A 20,885-nucleotide genomic window follows, 5' to 3' on the forward strand; every position below is an offset into this window, starting at 1 on the left:
TCTGTTTGTCAAACTCACTTTAGAAAAAATTTGTCTTACAAACAGGGAAAAAAATCTGCAGTATTACTGATTTAATTAGACATAAGACACAGTATCGTAACTAGCAAACAGTTGGGTACTAGCAGGGCACAAAGCTAAAAAAATAAATAAATTAAGAAAAAATGGGTAGATGCACTTTCAGACGAGGGCATAAGTCAAGAAATTCAAGTTTGCTTGTCTTTCAGAAAAGAGGGTAATTCTCTGTAAATACATGAAAAATCTAGTTTCATCTCTATCTTTCTTTTATCATTTAGAATCACACTTGGGTTAAATACTATTGAACGTGCATCTAGATAACAAAGTAGATGTGAAACTCATTGAAATTTCTAAATTAGACTCTGGGTACCTAAAACTACAGTAGTAATCAATTGTAATGCCATCAGTGAGATTAGGAAACACCCACTACGAGGGTCTCTAACGAGCTCTAGCTCTATAAATTGTCACTCTCATTCTGGCTGTATTTCATGTGCAATCTGCTGGGGACTTCACAGTTTTAGAGATTTTGAACTCTCAGTCCCCAAATCTGGATCTTAAATTAATCTTTATTTTCTCCCTTTAGAACACTGCAGATGACAGCAGATGACAGCTGAAACAGTTTAAGATCTCCCTCTTGTGGCTGTAATTATTAAAGAAAAAATGCTGAACTGAAAAGAAGCGCAGGAAATGCGAATAAGCAAAGCATTGAACTTAATGGGAAGAAAGTTCTGAATTGGGAAGTCTAGAAAAGTAAAACTTCATTTCTCCTACTGTTACAGTTATACTGTAGATTGGATTGCAGGAGCTCAATTCATTTTAATGTTGAATATTATATATTTAATTAAATCATCTAATAGTAGTAACTGCTGTGCCTACTGAATGTCTACACTGAGAGAAATTAATTGTTTTTCATGGGCCTACTCATATTTAAAATTTATCCAAGATTTTTTTTTTAACAGTTTGCAAGATTACAAACCCTACATTTAAAACTTTTAGGGTCTCCAAATGTATTCTCTGTCATAGAGATTTTCTTGGTAAAAATCATAGACACAGTAAAAACTAATATACTCTTTTAAAATAAAAAACAATGAAATTCTGTTTGCCAGCTACCAGAAAGTCAGCAGTTGAATCTCATTACAAGAACAGATGGTTGGAATAGAATCTTATCACAGTTTGGTACACCTACAGGGCTTTCTGCTTGATTTCTCATTTGTTGGATATGCTGAGCATCTTTTATAAGGTGTATAATGAGCTTCCCAAATAAGGCATTTTCATTTCCATGAAAATTTTTATGTTTCTGCATCTGAGGGAGAAGAGAGAATCAAAACGAAACTAGATTTTTCTGGTTATCTGAAAACTGACCTGTCCCTCAGATTACTACTTTAGAAAAAAAGAGCATGTCATTAATTCATTTCTGGGATGATGGCAGGTGCTGACTGAGATGAGAATGACATACTCATTAATTTCTTACAGCTTGTATGGACTGTACTGATGACAGCTCTCACACATCCTGTCTCGAGTAGGAGGCTCGCGGCTTCTAAAATAACTGGTCAGTTCATTCAGGGCAGTCACAATATCTATGCACCTTCAACTATACTAATTGAAACTGTTTAAAGGAAATACTAAAACAAAATATAGAGGAAAAAGGACATGCACTTTAAAGTAACACTGTAAATCTTGTTTTTATAGGTACCTGGCAGACACATTTGTTGTGAAGGAAACACATTCATTAACAAATGTCAGTGGTGTTGTTCCAGTGATATCTTCCCATTGGGCAGGGGTGGTTCCTCCTGAAATGACAGTGATTTTTAAAAGAATGAAAAACAAGCAAGTCTCCGACCTTCTTGTTACAAAGGTGTAGCAAGCTAATTAACACCTCTGCTCTGGAATGACTCACTAGCACATCTCAGTGTGTAATGCATCTTAAAATACTGGGATCATCTTTGAAGTCAGTTTGGAAATTGACAAAGATGCTTGATGATAACATTTATTCTGTTTAAATGCATGCAGCTAATTACTCTGTTTTGAATGAAACTACGTATGGCATTAATCACTTCAAAGCTATAGTAAACTTGAAGTGTTTGACTCTAATATTTTTCCTCTGAAGCACACTACCTTATGTCTGTACCACACTTACTGTGCTAGGCAGATCTTTGTTGGCACTCAAGAAACAGAAAGTGTGTGAGAAATGCAAACACCCCAACCCCAAACTGTACAATTCTGTAACATCTCTCATTAGCCCAAACAACAAATTGTATTTCTACTTTAATTAATTGGTTAGGAAGTAGTTTACTTTTACAGCCTCTCATCTCAGTCAAGTTTTCACAAAACTTTCCATGTGTTTAATCCGTTTACCCCATATATTTACCCCATGATAACTTAAAATTTCAAGAAGCACATGAGCAGAGAAACCTTAGAATTTTCAACTTACCTGTTATGCTGCATAGTAACCTTAGAGTGGGTGTATCACCTCCATAACCATTCATGATCCCATCACTGGAGGCCTTGGGGACAGGAATTGTCATTGTAATGGGTTTATGGAACTTCCTCCTCCTGGGCTCCAGTGTGACTATAGGACTGAAGGTAGCCTTGTTGCCCAAAATCTTCTTTATAAGTTCAGTATGCATAGGTTGAGCCTTTTCAAAACAAAAAAACAGTAAGAACAGTAACTTGAAAACAGAGTATGTGAGGAACGGGATCTGTATATTGCTAGAAATGTTATAGCTGTTCCATTAGATGGCACAATTTTCTTGTAGGCTGACAACTGACTGTCAGAGAGAAAGGGAGTCCTCTATTCAACAATTTCTTACACCTCACACCTGTTCCTACTGCCTTTCCTAGTGCTCTCATCAGTACCAATTTAATACATTTAACCTATAGTAAATATAACCCTGCTGTTAGGTAGTTTTGTTTTGTTTTCTCCTGAGGACAAACTTTAAACTGTTTGAATAAGCTACTCAGCTTTTTACAGAAGATTACAACAATCAAAGTAGCCTGACCAAGGTAAATGGTGGATCCATTCAACAGCTTCAGCAGGAAGCAAGGATGTAGGTGGGGGGAGTGGGAACCACCTCTCCTTTCAGTAGTGAACAACTTGGTGTTACTTCTGAGATCATATAGATGGCTAAATAACAAGAATCTGCATAACTGGAATACCCAAACCTTTATAACTTACTTTAATTTTCGCAATGAATTTTAGTAAGCACGTTGTAGGCAACAAATGTACAACACAATAAGCTGTATAAAGGTGACTTTACAGTCAGAAAAAAAACCCAACATACATATCCTTCTAATTGTTTCATTGTACCTGGAGGCCAACACGAATTCGTTTGGTTAAAGCCCCTTCTGGGAAGACTGCCTGCACTTGTGGCACAACAGTGCTGCTCAGCACACCTCCCTCAGGTCCAATAAGGTTGCTGTCCTGTTTGATTCGGGACACCACTGCAAAGTACTGAGGGAAATCACGAGTGATGATGCGGCAAATACGTTTCTTCTCAAGCTCTTCTGGTGTGTCAAGTACTGATGCAAAAGAGAAGATGGTCAGAAAACAAGATTGTCATAGAAGCAATACAGAAGATCCCAGCTTGTCACAATTTAACTACTACTTCCAGAAGTAAAATGAAACATATCTCAGCATTTTAAGCTCAGCTAAAACAGAGAAATCAAAAGAGGAGTACACATTCAACAACTGATTGAAGCTTAAAACTCATAACATGTTGATAGCTTGCCCCAAATTAGCAGGCAAAGAAGCTAAGGGGAGGACTGGTCAGAAGCCTTTTCCACTTAATATTATACTAGAGCTTGGACTTGCAGTAAGGACACAGAATTCTAAATCAAAGAAGTATCAGAGTATACATTCACCTTTAAATATGCAAGTTGGCTCATTTTTATTTAAAAAAAAAAGTTCAAAATTAATATCAATTCTAGGATCTGCAGGTTCTAGACAACCCAAGTCCATTCTGTTCTCTCAGTAAACGAGTACCCATGACTGACAGTTCCTCCCACACTTGTAGCTGCTTGGAAAGGATTAGTATGATAATTGCCTTGTTTTGGAAAGATATTTGATATGGGAGCTTTTTGTTTAAAACTGTGAAAAGAAGCAGGAAGATACATAACTTTAACATCTATTTTCAATTCACGATGAGTAGATTCAGTCTACTTCAGTAGACTATGCAAGAAAAGCAGTGCTTCTGCTAGCAGTGTTCTAAAAAATGATTGTACTTCAGTGTGACTATAGTAAAGTATCTGGAGAGTATGTCAGAAGTTCTCTGAGTAGACTGAACATGAGGTGTAAAACAGAAAAGATGGTAAAATGTTATTGTCCCCAGTAACAGATGTAGTAATACAGGAGCAGAGAAAAAAAAAAAAAGCATCACACTGGATACCTTCATCCATCCCATTCAAGATTTCATTTAGTTCATCCTCAGTGTATTCACAGAAATGTTCCTTCCAGCTGTCCCCGTTCTCACTGCGCAGGATCACCAGTTCTCTCTCTTTCCCACGCAGAGCAGCAAAATGGGGAATCTCCACAATCACAGGCCTGGCACAGCAACACAGCGCATTAAATGCACACGGGAGAGAGGAAGAAACAGGATTAACAGCAACTCTATTCAGTCTGCTACAAAGTGACCTGGAATTCTACCCATTTTCTGGACTACTTATCCTAACTAGTACATCACTAACACACATTATTAGATTTTCACAGGGACCCAGTAAATGCTGAAGGACAGATTCAAAAGTGCATTCACCTCTTTCCACAGTGTGAATGGTATTTGGCTTAAAGAGAAATTTGAGAATTGTTTTGCAAATTCGTTCAAAACTCATCCTCATTTTAGTTGTCACTACTGTCTGGGTTAACCTGTGCAACTTCATTTCAAAGAGAATCTACTGTAATGCATATCAATAGTGGGACAAATTCTGATCTCACTTATAGTAGAACAAATCAGAATAACTTCATTGCAATCAGTGGGCAACTGTGTTTTGTGTCAATTTTATTTAGTAGTTCTATATGTTCCAATGAATTTATTCTGGATTTGCACTCTGGGAGAGAGAAAGGAAGTCTGAGATGATAATCTAGGTTTCTATTTATGAATAGGAGATAAGAATTTGCCTTGTCTTACAAGCAGATGTCAATATAGGTATCAATATATGTGTGCATATATATATGTATACAAGTAAATATACACACATGTACATACAATATATTTATAAGCACAAAAATACATGATCTGGAAAATAAGAGAAAAAATATAAATATATTTGTATATACAGTTCTCTAATTAGAGTATCCACACAGGTTACCATATACATAGCAAATGTCATCTGTTCTATTATACTGGTGGTATCTAACACGTATCTTACTCCTTAGTACTTGAAAAAAAAATCTTAAATTTACAGTAGATTCTTTTTCTTGGTCACAATCCAGGTTGCTTTGCTACAGACATCAAGCACATAACTAGGAAAATCTCATGCCAAAACAAAAATGAAGGCCACAGTGCTTTAAGAAAAAGATACAAACATACCACTAAAACAAAACCACATACCACAAGGGTTGAAAATGGTCCACTAAGGGTTGGGTATACAAAATTTCAAATCATAGAAAGGGACAATATCATGTGCACAATGACACACACAAAAAAAATCATATTGCAGGAGGAGGAGAAGAATGGGGAGGTCAGCATCCATCAATTTGTTTCAAGTCTCTCCTACCCAAGGAATTTGGTCCCAGGAGGCCCCAGCTGAAGGATTCGGCTGACCAAGCTTTCTCCCTCATTAAGTGGGGGAGGAGCCGTAGGCAGATGAAGTTTACTGAGTACATCCAAAGCAGCAGTGAAAGAAAGAACATAAATAAACTTTATGTATTTTTTTTTTTGCCAGAATGCCAGTGCCACTGTCTGATCCACAGAGTGGAATTAGGCTGTACACTGAATAAGGTTCCATCCCAGAGATGCCAATTTGGTGATCAAAATCAGCAAAATGTGCTTAATTAGTTTAGGATCTCTTCTTGCTCCAAGAAAACAATGGGAATTTTGGCAGCAAACTCAATGGGAACAGGATTTGTACCTTGAATTTGTACCAATGAATCTCTGCAATCAGTACAGTCATTTTCTGATCTCACTTCAGTACATCACATACGAAAATGCTTTCAGGGAAAGCTCTGAGAAAGAATAACACCCTGCTGTACCCCAGTCTTTCAGATGAGATGTTCTCGTTAGATAGAAAAAACATTAAAAAGAAAGTAGGAGAGATACTCCAGGTTGTTTTATGTGTGGGAAGACTGAATGCGACAGCAAAATATTTTTACTTCTCTTTAGATTTTGCTCTGCTTCTCTTAAAAAAAAATGACCAAAGAGTGAAACAAGTAAGGGGTACAAAGCATCTCATTAGCACACTTGTTTATTTGTGATATTAACAGGTATCCTAGCTTTCAAAAGAAATGTCTGGCCTGGTCTTCATATTAAATTCTCAGGTGCTCAGAACTGCTTTTGCTTTCTTATCAGATTAGAGCAGCAGCGAAGTGGTGAAAACAGGCCTTGGGTCTGTTCTTCATTCACACTACATATAAAAGCAGCGGGGCAGTTAAAAACTACTAATGAACTTTTTTTTTTCTGCTTAATATTTCAGAAAAATCATTAACAATGATAGTGGCCCTGATAGCTGCCTATTACAACAGCATTTTAAAGCAACTGATTTATTTTGACGAATTTAAACTATTGCAGTTTATAGGGTCACTTTTTTTCAATTTCTGAATGAGGTTGTTTTTTACTGCAATAGAAGGGGTTCCGTTCCTTCAGACATCACTCTTGGATGCCACAGCTGATATGGAGAATATTTAGTAAAACAAATTAAAAAAACACACGGGTAATTGCTGCTTTCAGCTGAAAATTTCTAAAACAAGTTCTGCAGCAGACACAAATCTGATATTTCTATGGTTTTTGCGGCATAGGACAAAATAAATGACCTGGAATTCTGAAGTTGTCCTACTGCTTAATTTAGCAATTTCAACCCTAGAAAAATCAAAGACACTGTGCTCCCCTGATAATCCAAACTTCTGATATCACAACACAAGCACCTCAGATATGCAGCTGTAACCCGTGTCGTATTTGAAGCAGGCTTTACATCAGTGCTGTGCTATTCACACCTAATAGGCAGATTATTTAATTATCTGTTAGTATGAACATATTTAAATATAGTATGAACAGCCTTTTCTGGCTGCAAAGGGATTTTCCCTCTATAATATTACATTTACTTAGTAACAATTAAATCCAGGAAAGCACTTCAACCTTAGTGCAAGAGGTTAAAAAATCAGTTTGCAAAGGAAAAGGCTTAAAAAACTTTGTGAATTGAAAACCAACTGAAGATTCACATTTCACACAAGCAATCTGTTAGCATATATCACAATCATCTTTTTCTGTTCAAATCTTGAAAGAGGAACCATTTCAGTGCAACTTGCAAACAGATGAAAACATACCGAACGTTTTCCTTTAGGCCACATGGCACCCCTTACCCAAGAAACTGGGCCCCAGATGGTCCCACTTCGATCAGACGGCTGGCCAGGCCTTCCCCTTCCACCATGGGAGGCATGGTGGCCAGTCTGTGACGTTTCACCAAGCGGCAAGTCACTCGTGTTGGAGCAGTGCATTTCCGCGGAGGAATAATAATTCTCAGTCCGTTATGTCTGCAGCCTCTCATGGCACCCCCACGAGCATCCACCATGAAACTAACTAGGAAGCTGAAAAATCAGGAAAAACTATTAGATACAAAAGCATATCAAAATCCCTTTGGTTATGTTTCACATACGTAACAAATACAAATACAGCTCTCTCTCTCTAGGAACACATGATTAGAAAAAGCCTTTCTCCCATGTGAAGCACTAAAGCATACTAAGATCATTTATTACTTAAACTGACAACTAGCATCTAAGAGTTCTTCACAGAAACAGTCTTACATTACATTGCTGCTGTTGGTAGAAGTACCAGCAGTCACTAATAGATGTGTGTGAGCTTTGGGGGCGTTGGAGTGCACACACATGTATATACATATTGGAAAAAGGTAATTGCAAATATCACTACTGTGTACGTGTGAGCATCTATAATGCAAAATTGGCATTCTTGTAAGTATTTTACAAAACTAGTATATCTTAAAATAATTTATTTTATTTATTAAAGCAAGTTCTGAATGATTTTCAGATTAAATTGTCCGATTTAAGAAAAAATCAAATTTCATTCTAGAGTGTATGGACACAGTTCTTAACAAATCACTGAAGCTATCACCAATTTATGTCAAAAACTCCCTCTTTCTTTAATATCAATCTCTTATAAGAAAGAACTTTTCCCTTGATAGTAAGATTGTTGAAAGATACGTTTTAAGGTAGGAGAAAGCACTACCAAAAAAAAAGTGACTGTTTAACACTAGGTTTAGAGACCTCATTTTTTTTTCCTTACCCTGTGGCAAGAGATTATTAAAAAAATATATATGTTAGGAAATTACAAATAAATTACAAAAAAGTAATAGTGGATAAGAAGTAGAACCAATAAAAATCCTTGATTTATTAAAGAAATAATCCTCCATGCCATTAAAGAAAGAATTTCAAACAGGAGTTGGAATGGACTGACAACATGTCATTATCACTTCAAGATAAATTTGGATTTTGTTGAGCTGACAATGGCTACCAGGTATTATATAGGAGTTTTACTTATGGATTTTTGTCTTTTTGTGCTGCTTTGCACAGCAATACCATGTCCCAGTGGAAAGCTTATAGCTACAGGCAGTAGCAGAAGATAAATTCTTATATCTTTTTCTTAAAAGAGATAAAAACATGTCGTGGAATTTCTTACTAGCTGAACTTTCTGTAGTTCCATATATAACCAACAGGTAGATTTTGAAAGATGTGCTACAAAGATTAGGGAAATTCCTGGGAAAAGTATAGAATTACTTCAATTTTTTACTGCTATATGAGTTGGAATCATGCCTGATGCAGAATGGAAATGTCAGGTTGCTGGAAGTGAAAATTAGAGTAGATGAGACAGAACAATATCAGGCCTACTTCTAGCCACTAAAATAGAATCACCACAGGGGGAGTCGCAGAAATGCTACTGAAGGACCTGCAATAGAGAAAAGCCCTTATAGTGTGAGTTACAAATACAGGTATTTTTCCCACTGTCCCCTTGACCATTCTGTGCAACAAACATTGCGTCCGTTCAATATCCACACAGCTACAAATAATTCCACATGCTGTAAAAACACAACACTCAACACACCGTGCAAGTCAGAAAAATGGATGATGGGAAGGAGCCACAAGTGCCAGTCAGAAGCACACCATGCACCATGGATGCCAGTCTTTCTCACACATGCAGTCTCCTATTCTACTGCCATTCATATACCTCTAGGTTTTGTTAAGTGTAAAAGTCTGGGTAGTACAACCATTATCTCATTCCTTAGAGGTTGGTGTTTCTGTGGTTTTAACAGGGGGAAAAGAAAGAAAATGAAAACATTTTATGGCTTTGATTCTCTGGGGATTAATTTAGAAAAAATGGGAGCTTCCTTCACAAAATACATACTTCATACATTTTAAAGCACAGATGAAAGAAGAGCTTAACAGATACTAAATGCTCACTTGTTGCAATAATGCTCTGCAGTTTGCACTGCAATTTTCCTTTAACTGTATGTAAGTGGTGCCACCAAAGTGTTTTGAATTATGTTTCAGAGAATTGGTCCAATTCTCTATTATAACGGGTGCTTTAGAGGTAGTTAATAACACTGAGTTCTGGAAGAAGGGTTTCACATTTCGGTGCTAATACTATGAGCAACAGAAATACTACCCCCATAATTACCAGAAGCTGATGAGTACACTTACTGAATTAAACAAGCATTCACATTTTTGATTGTGTAAGCTGTCATGAATACAATGTTTGTGATTCATTTATTAGTCATTATTGACATAATACTCAAGATGGCATACTTCAACAGGATCATCTTCCTTTTCTGTCCATCACTGAAAATACCAGTGCTAGTTCACCTCTCTGTCTTATGTCCACCTCAGCTTATCTCCCTGTGGCTCAGCAATGCCAAGAACACTGCTTGCTACTAGAAGAATACATACACACAAAAGGGGAGGGTCCAAAGCTAATAATCTAATAATCTCACTTCTGACCATAGTAATGGCTTCTGTTCCTTATGGTATGATGCTTTTTTTCCTCTACACCACCCAGACTGACTTAAAGACAAGCAGAGTGCAGGATCAGTAGTGCTTTCTCACAAAGTACATATAACGCAATCCAGATAATTACTACCCTATGTAGTGTTTAACCAACATAAAAGCTGGATCAGGAGTAGACTTTGAATTCAAACATCTGTAAGAACCTGCTATTTCATTCCCCCCTCCAGTAATAACTCTGTGTTCCCACAGCTGCAATATTCAGAATCTAATACAGACCAACTAAATATCAAACATGGCATTTCTCTTTAGTACACTCTTGAGATGTAAAGTGATAGCTGTGTGTGTTCAGGCTTTAATTAAAGTTGCAACTATTTCTTTCAGTTTAAGTTTACTGAATTTGCCTGGCAGAGAAGGTCTCTCAGTTATCTGCCATTGAAAGCAACTAGCACTTCAAAGTGTGGAAGAGGGCAAAGGTCTCTGAAAGTTGGACACAAAGATAATAATGATGAGGAAAAAAAAAGTCAGATATTATTATTTACTATAAAAACAGCTGTTTCTATCATACAGAATAACTAACATATTTACCAAATAACAAGATAAAATCTAGCAATCATGGAATGTTCATCACAGTATATAGCAAAAAATATATTTGTGCTGTATCTCTGAAACAGACCCCCAGATGAAGTGGGAGATTTCTGAAGACTTCTGTGGCTTCTGGCTACATAGCAAATTCAGGCAAACACAGCCTAGTGTGAAGACAGCAGAGAAGGAATGGTGCCAATTATCATACAAAAAATACACAAGAGCTAGTACACAAAAAGCAGTTATTCACTACTGTGAAATTTGAGGCAAACTGATTTTGGGGAACTAGGAAGAGATAGCATTAACACAGTACAAAAGAAAGAAAACAAAGGGGAAAAAGTTCTCAGTTCAACAAGCCACATCTTAAGAGTCTGAAAAGACAGCATACAGACATAGGATTTCTAGAGCTGACAAGAATGTGGAATTATATTCTTTTTTGCCATTCCACCCTGTTTGTTTCTTAAGCTTTTGCTGAACTCTTTTACCCATTTATTTGGTCCAATGTATTTTAACTTTTAAATTAGCAGAATCCACATTGGTTTGGATATTTATATGCAGTAAAGTCAAGAAAATAATTTATAACAAAGTATTTTCTGAATCATAGCAGCATCCTTTTCTGTTTACTTTCCCTATAGAAAGGCGTCAGGACTGTGATGTTACTGTTCCAGGACTAGAAAGTCTTTGTTTTGAGGAACTGCATGTATCAATATCGAAGTAATTCATACAAAACTATGGATGATATTAATAAAACACACTTTCTGGTACACACATGAAAGTGGAAAAAAAATGTATGACTAATATAAAGGAAAATTAATATTCAGATTAATTATTTGCTCCCTCCTCACTATTACTTCTCTCCCTAATGTTTCTTCTACCAGAAGTAAAGTGGCAAGACTAACAGATTCTACTCAAAAGAAGAAACAAAACTAGCAGGAATACTGGCAGATATTAAGCCACCGCTGGAATTAGTGGTACTTTTTCATTGTAAGTTCCTAAGGTCAAAAAGAAAATAATAAATAGTAAGGGGTACGAAAAGCCCTAACACCATATATACTTCTTCTAGACATGTGAAAAAATTATTTTGGACTAAACACGAAACTTCATCGCCCAACTGCAGAAAGAAGAAGTACAAGCATCTATGTACAAAAAATGAAGATCAGAGGGGTGTTTAAAATGAAACAAATGGCTGTGAAGAGCTCAAGAGAAAAATACAAATAAAAGAAAGAAAAAATGTTAATAGGATTAAAGGGCATCAGAAAGCTGTTACAGATTTTCACCAGAAAAGGAGAGGAAAACGGCATTCTGAGAAAAATTAGGCAGATATATGCTTCTATGATAATCTGTTGCAGTTTTAAAACTTAAAGAGAAGATAAAATGATAATAACAACAACTTACAGAAACTCCACAGAAATACAATAGCTACAGTTTTCAAAAGGGCTTAAAATGGCACAATAGAGGAAGGAAAACGTTAGCAGGGATTAATACAGTTAAGGAGAAATGAGGTAAAACTGAGCAGATGGAAAACAATATAAATAGCAAAAAACATTTGGGCAGTTGAAAATGTTCCTGTGAGTCATTTCAAAGGCAGCCAAAATCAATGAACTGATTGATCAAGCCATAGAACAAATTATCATGTAACCTTCATCAGAAGAAGTCTACTTTAGAACACATTTTAAATGTCTTTCCCATGATAGCTAGATACTGGGGAAGCATCTCTCATAAGCATTAACTTTGAATTATCTTGACAACTCATTGCAAAAAATGAATTTTAACTAAGTGATGATTCAAAATCAAAGCCAATTAAGGGTTAAAGTGGAAGAAGTTAAAATCTGTGTGTCAGAACAAGGCAAAACTGACACAAGCTTTGTCAGTACTTGAAGTCAAGACAGACTTAAAGTTTTAATTTCTGACAGTTTTAAAGGTTGAGTTAGAAATGATGCCTGATACAAACATGTGACACTGATATTTATGCAGTCTTGCACATGGGACTGATACTGAGCTTTCCTGTGACTTAGCGAGGTGGCAGTGAAATTATTAGGGCTTTTTATAGCCAAATCAATGAAACAAATTACCTTTGAGGAAAATATTGCCTTCTCTCTTTTAAAGAGAATGAAGGAAAAATGAGGATTTGAAAAATAATAACAAAAGCAATTCTCTTCTAGAAATAAGTTATAGACTGCAGGTGATGCTACACATCTTCTGTTAAACAGATGGTTAGCAGTTAATCAAGCATTACCCATTCACCTCTAATTTAGCTATACTTACTGATGAATGGTATAGACCATTTAATTTCCTTTAATTCTAAAGCAACTAAACCTGGCAAATACACCTGGCATATGTCAAGCAATGTCATACTGCTAGTTGAGGACATATGAAAAAGCCCCCTATATCTTTCAAGCCTTCTATAGCAAAGCAAATATCAGTGAGTTTTCTGATGGCTCCACTTGAACAAGCTACACAATCTTTGCATTGGATTTATCCATCTCATACACTGTGATCATCACATATACTGTGATTTCCAATAATTCTTAAATTTTTGTATTTCATCCCATCCCGTTTTTATTCATATGGAATTAATGCAATCTTATTTTGTATCTATGCTCATTTAAAAGGTAGCAGGATTACAAACAAAAGATGGATATGTCAACACTAGGGAGAGAAAGAAGACAGATACTGTGTGGTTTTTAAAGAACCACTTATGTAAACAGCTTTGCAGAAGAGTCACACTTCTGGTAGCTGTAAACGCAAGTGTGTTTGGGGCAGTCAACACACTTTTCACTCTGCAGAATCATTTGAAGAGCCATGCAAATCTAGCAACATGAAGTATTTTTCTAGAACAGGCAGCAGTTCTAAATACACACAAAATCAGAATAGGCAAACTCAATATACCACTTTCGTATGCTCAAGTTCAGATATGATTATCCTTTAAACTAGCTAAGCAGGCATACATGCTCTCATCAGGTAGCAAGATACAGTCAAAAAGCTACAACTGGAGCACATCCGTTGTAGACACTTTTAAGAACTGTTACGTGTATGTTATCTTTATTTTATCAAAGAAAATGGGAAACAAGGAGATAGCAGCATTCAGTGTAAGTCGCAGTGAGAAGCAGCAGAAACAGACAATCAGGGTGCTTCAGCCATTGTAAAGTGTTCAGCTGGAGAAGGAAACCCATAGAACTGAAATTAAGAGAAAAGGTCTCACTCCAGCTCCCACTGAAGTCAACAGCAAGTTAATCAACTACCTCAGTGTGCTTTTGATCAGGCTGCAGCTATGCCATGTGTAAACAAGGCAAAATACACATTTGAGGAGGACAAAAAACATGATTCTACACAAGAATCCGTTAGAAGTAATAACTCATGATAATATTCTCTTTGCTGCATTTGCCAGCTATGAAGAGATTGAGTGACATCACCTAAAAACATGGCTCTGTAGTTTGGGATTTCACTTAGCCACTTAATTGTGCGCAGCTGAATATTTTTGAAATTTTATACTTTCTCCATGATTATGTTAAAGGAGATGAAATTTTCTGTCAGTAAACAACTCGTTTGCCAAGTGAAAATAATGGGAAAGTACCACTTCAGGTTTCCATGCAGGAAGTGACGTGTCAGTGATAAAATCACTGCTTAACACAGAAAATGCACTTGGTATGAAAAATTAAAAATATGGAGTCCAATTTCATTTCTTTCAAATGCAGCACTGCTATTCTACTAGTACCAACAGGGTGGCATAATTTGGAAGATATGGCCTAGGAAGTGGTTCTGCAACATTCTTTATATAGTGAAGAGAAAAAGCCCACTTTGTGAAATGAAATTTGATACTAAACCTATTCACAGTGATTTGTGTTGCATTTTTTGTATTATTTTTTTTCTTTCTTTTAACAATATCCATCCATAACACCGATAAAGAAAACTTACTGTTAATTAAATCAAGGTTAAAACAAATTAGAAATACATAGGAAGTTTGACAAGGCTATTTGCAACAGACCTATAATGTGCCCAGCATTTTCTCATGTAGGACATAATAGCAGATGGGAGAAAGTGGACGCTCACTCACAAGAAGAGAAATAGGTCCATGTGTAACTGTTATTGACAGAGCGGGTTTTTTTTCCTCTTGGCTAATGTGCACTATCAAAACACTAAAGCAGCCTGAAGTGAGGTAAGAGAGAAGGATAAATATGGCAGATGAGAGGTGCAACATATTAAAGAAAGAAATTATGCAGAAGTTCACCTGCTGTTGTCATGATCAAGACATGGAGAAGAGCATCTGCAACAGAATAGATGATTTAACATCAAAAAAGTAAAGAAAAGAAAAGGAAAAGTAAATGAGTTAAATAAAATACTGAAATACTGGAAAAATGAAACAGATTTCTAAATTAAACACATGAACATATACACTATATGCATATTCATTACAGGTGAGAAAGCAGAAGGAGGTATGAAAAGTAAGCCTACATAAACATCCTTGATTACAAATGATTATTACTACAACAGTAGTAAATGCTCTGCTTTCTCTATATACATTCTCAAACTGGAAGTCAGATACATAAAATGTAAAGTTAGAATCTGAGTAAATCTTTCAGAAACAGATTATAATTGGTGTCTGTAAACACATTTAAATTTGGACCACGATATATCAAAAGTATGTATCTAGACTATTTCCAGCCAGTGTTTCTGATAACACAAGAAATTGTGATTTTCTATTCTTTAAATTCCCCACGTATATAATCCATTGTTCCTTTTCAACATGTTTATTGTCCTCCTTTTGTTCTCCACTACAGGATGACAAATTTTAAACTTTCAGTTTGACCGTTTTAGGCTCTTAGTAATGTGTTATAAGGTCAGTTAGTATTCTTGATGTTGCTTGTTATTATCTGTATCTCCATTGTATTTTCTTCCATTGACAGAAACAGAGATTTTCTGATAATGAAATACACCTCGTTTTACCTTATTGTGACTTCCTGAATAAGGCTAGAATACAATTTGAAATCATTTAGGTTTTCAGATTTTAGAAATGACTATCAGCTGGTAGCTGCCAGGTCCTGTTTCCATAACTATTTCTGGGAAATGAATGTCACATTGGGGAGACAATATTATGGATTCAAAATACAACACTCAAAATACATTTTGTTTACCTTGTTAGTAAGGATCCAGTCTCCTTTTTTGCAGACAGACAGCTAAGAATGATAATTCACATTATTTGTCACAGTAACAGCTACCAACTCCCTTGTCTTTCTCCCTTTTTCATTGATGGAAGAAACAACTTCCAGAAAGGTAAACTTAATAATAGCCCAGCTATTTAATTTTGTCAGATATAAATACTGGTACACTTGAAACACCTATTAGTCAAATACGTTAACAACTCCTTCATCAAATTAAGAAAATAAAAACAGTATTTTTCATTAAATAGGCATTTTATTGCAAGCAAATTAAGAGTTGGAAAGCCTTTAGTGCTACTATGTATCTTGCTCCAGGACATGGAAGCAAGCTAATATCAGTGCAACATCAACATAAAGCTCCTCACTCCCACTGCCACATTTCTGACAGCATGACAGATCTGCCTTTCTTCTTATCTACAGTATATTTATGTATTAGCCAGGAAAATTCTTAGAATCTAACCTACAGAACTAAACTGGGAGACCTTGTTCATCGTATCACCAGAACCAAAAACAACTTAATTTTGCACGTTACTTATACCTGAAAAATCTTACACTCAGTCTTATCTTTACCATTCATGCTTAGCTACTGTGTGTGATAGAGACCTAAGAATACCATACTGATTGACAAGAAATGTCTAAATGCTGCAAGTGAAAAGAAATCATTCAGTTCAGCATTTTTTCTTGCCTTCCAACTTAATGAAAATATTATGTGCTCTTGCACAGTAGAATATTGTGAGGTATCAGATTAAAACTGTGAAGCGTATTTGCATTTATGTAGGTGTTAGTTCTGCCTCCCATAATGCTTCAGCAGGAAATTATGCATAACACTCCTTTTATTACCAGTGGAGTGATAAAATACTACCTTACTGAACATTCAGCATCCAGACTTCCTGGTACGAAGACAAATCCTTACCTTTGCTGAATTTGTAAAATCAGATAGCTTTATCAGAAGTAAATCTGATTTGCTAAAAGGAAGTTTAAATGCGGAAAATTGTTTATTTTCCTTAATCCAACGTATTAAACTATTCAGAAATGGTTAACTATGTAAAAATGATTAGTAAATGTTTGAGACAGTGGGCAGCAAGAGTGTTACATTTAATGAGAGAATTGTTTTATTGTTTTTGAAACAGCTGCCAAAGACTCTGACCAAGGATTTTGTATTTCATGTCATACTGATGAACTCATCAGCATACTGAAACAACGGTTACATTTAAGTTTTAAATTGATAGTTGAAACTTTTTCCCCTTCAGAAATACCAGACCTAGGAGAAATTTTGGTTAGTTATGTCAAGATTGAAACATACACCTGTGAAATTTCGTACCCAGAGAATAGTTCTACGTTTATCTTTTTGATTGGATACATTACACTGTGATCCACAGAAACACTTCTCTACAATATGAGGTTGGTAAGAACTCAGTAATTTGGAGTTAACCACTGAAGTAGTGCAAGGAGAGAATAATATCAATTTTCTCTCAGATTGCAGAGAACACAGAACAAAGATAATCTGTGCCAAATAAAGCTTTGTCCAATACTTTGCTGATGTGTTAGTTTATAAAAAATGTGGTCTACATTCAATATATTTCCGGTGTCTTGAGCAAAAGCAAGGGCATTCTCTTGTTTAAACCTATTAGCAATGTTTATATAGTGTTTCTTTTCTGGTATACACTACTTCAGTGCTTGTACCCAAAACATAAGCAATATTGCTCGTTCCTAATAACCTAGCAGTAATAGTGTGTATCTAAAGAAGTGTGTAGGCGATAGAAGGAATATAGATGACAAATACATCTGCTTTCTTCTAGTTAATTGAATGCAACAATCATGCACACCGTACTTCTATAATAGTTTCACTTTTAAAAAGGGGTTACAAGCATAACTCTAGTAGGCAATCTATTTTCATAAAAAAGATGTACCCCAGCAGTTTTTGGTATCTTGAATAAATCTAACATGATAATTCTGATAAATCCAAGTGAGAGAAAAATGAAGTGTTGTACAATCTTTTCCAAAGGCTGAGTAATTGTTGATATAGATTTCTTTATTACAGTATTTAGAAGATATATGAAAAAAAAAAACATTTCTGTGGTGTTGCTGAACTTCATTGTTGCATACAAGAATGCAGAGAGAGTTGTTGCTCTTAAAATCAGATATTCTTACCCTAAGAACAGCATCCTTGTCATCAAAAAAGATCTAAACCACTAATACTTTTTTTTGAACACGAAATAAATTTTACTCATCTAGAAAGAGTTCATCCTCTGCAATCAATAGAAAGACCTACCTTGCAGTAACTGAAAAGAAATACATCCTTTGGAAAAAGTCGGTAAACTATTTAGAGTTAGAATAAACACAAAACCAATTTTAAAGCTTCTATCTCGGCATTGATAATAACACGTATACTGTACAAGTTGAGCACAGTCATTTCCATTTGTTAGTTATAGAGCTCAAAAATATCCAAACAACACTGGCCACATCCAAATATCCTACTCCCAGCTAACAAACTCCTCATATATGCCATAGATCAGTCAATTTGCACTCTCAGTTATGACACCATTGTTCCTTTTCTAGCCCAGAACTGCCTGCCATTCCAGATGGGACTCTAGTATTATCTTTGAAAGATATGGACTGCAAACTAATTTGAGATTAACAAAAAATCTTTCATTTTGTGATGTCCAACCATTCTGCATACTACATAGCTCCACAGTTATGAAATACTTTTGTATTGCATGTTTGTTACTAACTCATCTGCACATGTCTCATCAAATCTCTTGGCACAAGTATCAAATTCAGCGTAAAGAATAAAATTACTCCAAACACAGTAAGCAAGAGAACTTAAATGCATGCACAGATTTTGAGGCCAACCATGATAAACTTTATTAGTAAGAGTTTGACTGGGCCAACATTTTGACCTGTCTTACTACATTTCAATGGTTTTGGCTGAAAGGCAAATGCTTAGAGAAAGTCAATTATGAAAACACATGTATACAGTGGCCAAGTATGCGTAAACCATGTAATGTTTATTGTGCTTGTCTATTACACACTTTGTGTAATTTAAAGTCCTCTATGTTTTTGTTGTTGTTTTGTTTTGTTTTTAATTAATAATTCTGAGAAGCACTAGAGTTTGTATTTACATAATTAATTAGCACAGAAAGTACCTTGCCACCAAGACTGATGAGCCCTGTGGCTTCAGTTATTACTAACTTTAAAAATGACTTTTTCCCATAAAACTCATACAGATGCACATGTGTATGTGGCAATTATCTTATTCCTCTGGAACTTGACAGAAAGCTAATCTGCATAATTTCACTGAATTTCAGTGATTTCAGTGGGTAGGTAGTCTTGGTATTCAGAGTTGCCAGAACTTAAGTGATTGTAACAATTTATTGACTTCTCTAGGAGAGGATGAATTTTTTTAAAAAAAAACAACTCTTAGTTAAGAATCTGTTAAAACTACTGCCATTGCAGATATTCTGTTCCTTTTTCCCTTTCTTTCTTTCTCTTTTTTTTTTTTTTTTTTTTTTTTTTTTAATTTTAAGACAATGCTAATGATACACTTACCCTGAATGAATAGGGCTGGAAGAAAGAGCCACATTGTCCAAGTTTTCAGGCCCCCAACTTAAGCGATAGGAATTCCTTTCTGCTTCTTTGGCCAGAGTAGTTACCTTGGTAAACCCAAAAAAACGTGTTGTTTGTTGGTTTTTATTACAATTAACTCAATTAATTAATGAAACAATAAGAAGATGCATTTTGCATAGTACTACTTACAGTGCTTGAATTCTTTTCAGAAGTAAACAAACTATAGTAGCAAAATGATATTAGAAACCCCTTACTGTAACATTTTACACTTGCCCAAAGTAAATCTCTGTTAGTGGTCCCACTGAAATAAACTGAAATAAACACTGTGATTTATCAAAGTGGCATTTCCTGAATCATTTTTTCTTAATTTAAGGTATGCTTTAGGATAGCAACTTTGAGGCCAGCGGCTTTGAGTTCATCAGATCACTCAACTCTTGGGCCCAATGGCTATTAGTATGGTAAAATGGAGAACATTATTGTCTTTGTCCTATATTCATACAGCATAGTTATTTATTTTGGAATAGAGCTTAATATTGCATAGTATAATATGGCATTAAGTATCAACTGCAATTAAAGAGATTTATATTACAACAGATAAAGCAGCACATACTATATGTTCTCTGTACAATTTAAACAGTAATTTTTGTATATTTCCATATTTGCCCAAACAAAGTGTGAAGTTAAGAGAATGTGCTTACCTGCTGGCTAGGGATTACAACAGTGTCGTCAATCATGGCACTGTCCCTCAGATAGGAGGCATGGCTCAGTGTGTGAGACCTGTCTGAACTGAAGGATCGCAGGCTGGTAGGTGGTAGGTTGGTAGGATGCCATAGCAATAGATCAGCAGTACAGATGATGTTGCAAAGGTGTGATGATAGATCAAGTGGGAGAATGGAAAAAAGCGTGCAATTAGCAATATGATGCAGCTTCCAGGGGGAGTATATAGTAATCATGAGGGGAAAAAATAGAGCTTTACAAATCTGTTAAGCTATTTTCCTGACCAAAGGCCACAAAGCATTTTGACTGATTTTTATTCATTTTGAATGCAAAACCTAGAAATTAATCTAGGTGATTTACTTTTACAGTTTACTTTATATTCACAAATGCTATATACTTGGCTTTGTGGCATGATTATTTCCTTAATTATAAGAAACACAAATTCCTTTTAAGTAAGGGCTCTTTGAAAGAGTTCTCTCTCCTGCTACACACTGCAAGAAAAACAGAATGCTAAATCCAAAGAAAATCTGAAATGACACTTTCTAGAGCTCAGTTATGATCTACTCTAACCCCATTAAAATTTTAAATGAGTAAAGCTTGATATTGTCCCCTGGAAGGTACACACAGCAAGGTGAATTGTGGCCAGCCACAAGCTTCTGCGTAAGACAAAATTCTTCCTCTGTATGCCA

General features: G+C 35.6%; 1 protein-coding gene and 1 long non-coding RNA gene across 2 annotated transcripts in view; one reads left to right on the forward strand and one right to left on the reverse strand.

Annotated features, from left to right (window-relative positions):
- LOC146544474 (uncharacterized) overlaps positions 1–19,313 on the forward strand; it is a 32,429-nt gene extending 13,116 nt beyond the window's left edge. Inside the window, exon 3 of the long non-coding RNA XR_014883050.1 lies at positions 599–19,313. This is a non-coding gene — a long non-coding RNA (uncharacterized LOC146544474). The remainder of the gene's footprint in view (positions 1–598) is intronic.
- ANK2 (ankyrin 2) overlaps positions 1–20,885 on the reverse strand; it is a 230,440-nt gene that overhangs the window by 36,242 nt on the left and 173,313 nt on the right. Inside the window, exons 25-31 of the mRNA XM_085222883.1 lie at positions 20,178–20,280; positions 19,462–19,565; positions 7,523–7,747; positions 4,401–4,555; positions 3,323–3,534; positions 2,447–2,651; positions 1,709–1,805 (exon numbers count right to left, since the gene is read on the reverse strand). Of these exons, the coding sequence (XP_085079009.1) occupies positions 1,709–1,805; positions 2,447–2,651; positions 3,323–3,534; positions 4,401–4,555; positions 7,523–7,747; positions 19,462–19,565; positions 20,178–20,280 (1,101 nt within the window). The remainder of the gene's footprint in view (positions 1–1,708; positions 1,806–2,446; positions 2,652–3,322; positions 3,535–4,400; positions 4,556–7,522; positions 7,748–19,461; positions 19,566–20,177; positions 20,281–20,885) is intronic.

Source organism: Meleagris gallopavo, chromosome 4 (assembly GCF_905368555.1).
Source record: "Meleagris gallopavo chromosome 4, MGAL_WU_HG_1.1, whole genome shotgun sequence".
NCBI classification, from domain to species: Eukaryota; Metazoa; Chordata; class Aves; order Galliformes; family Phasianidae; genus Meleagris; species Meleagris gallopavo.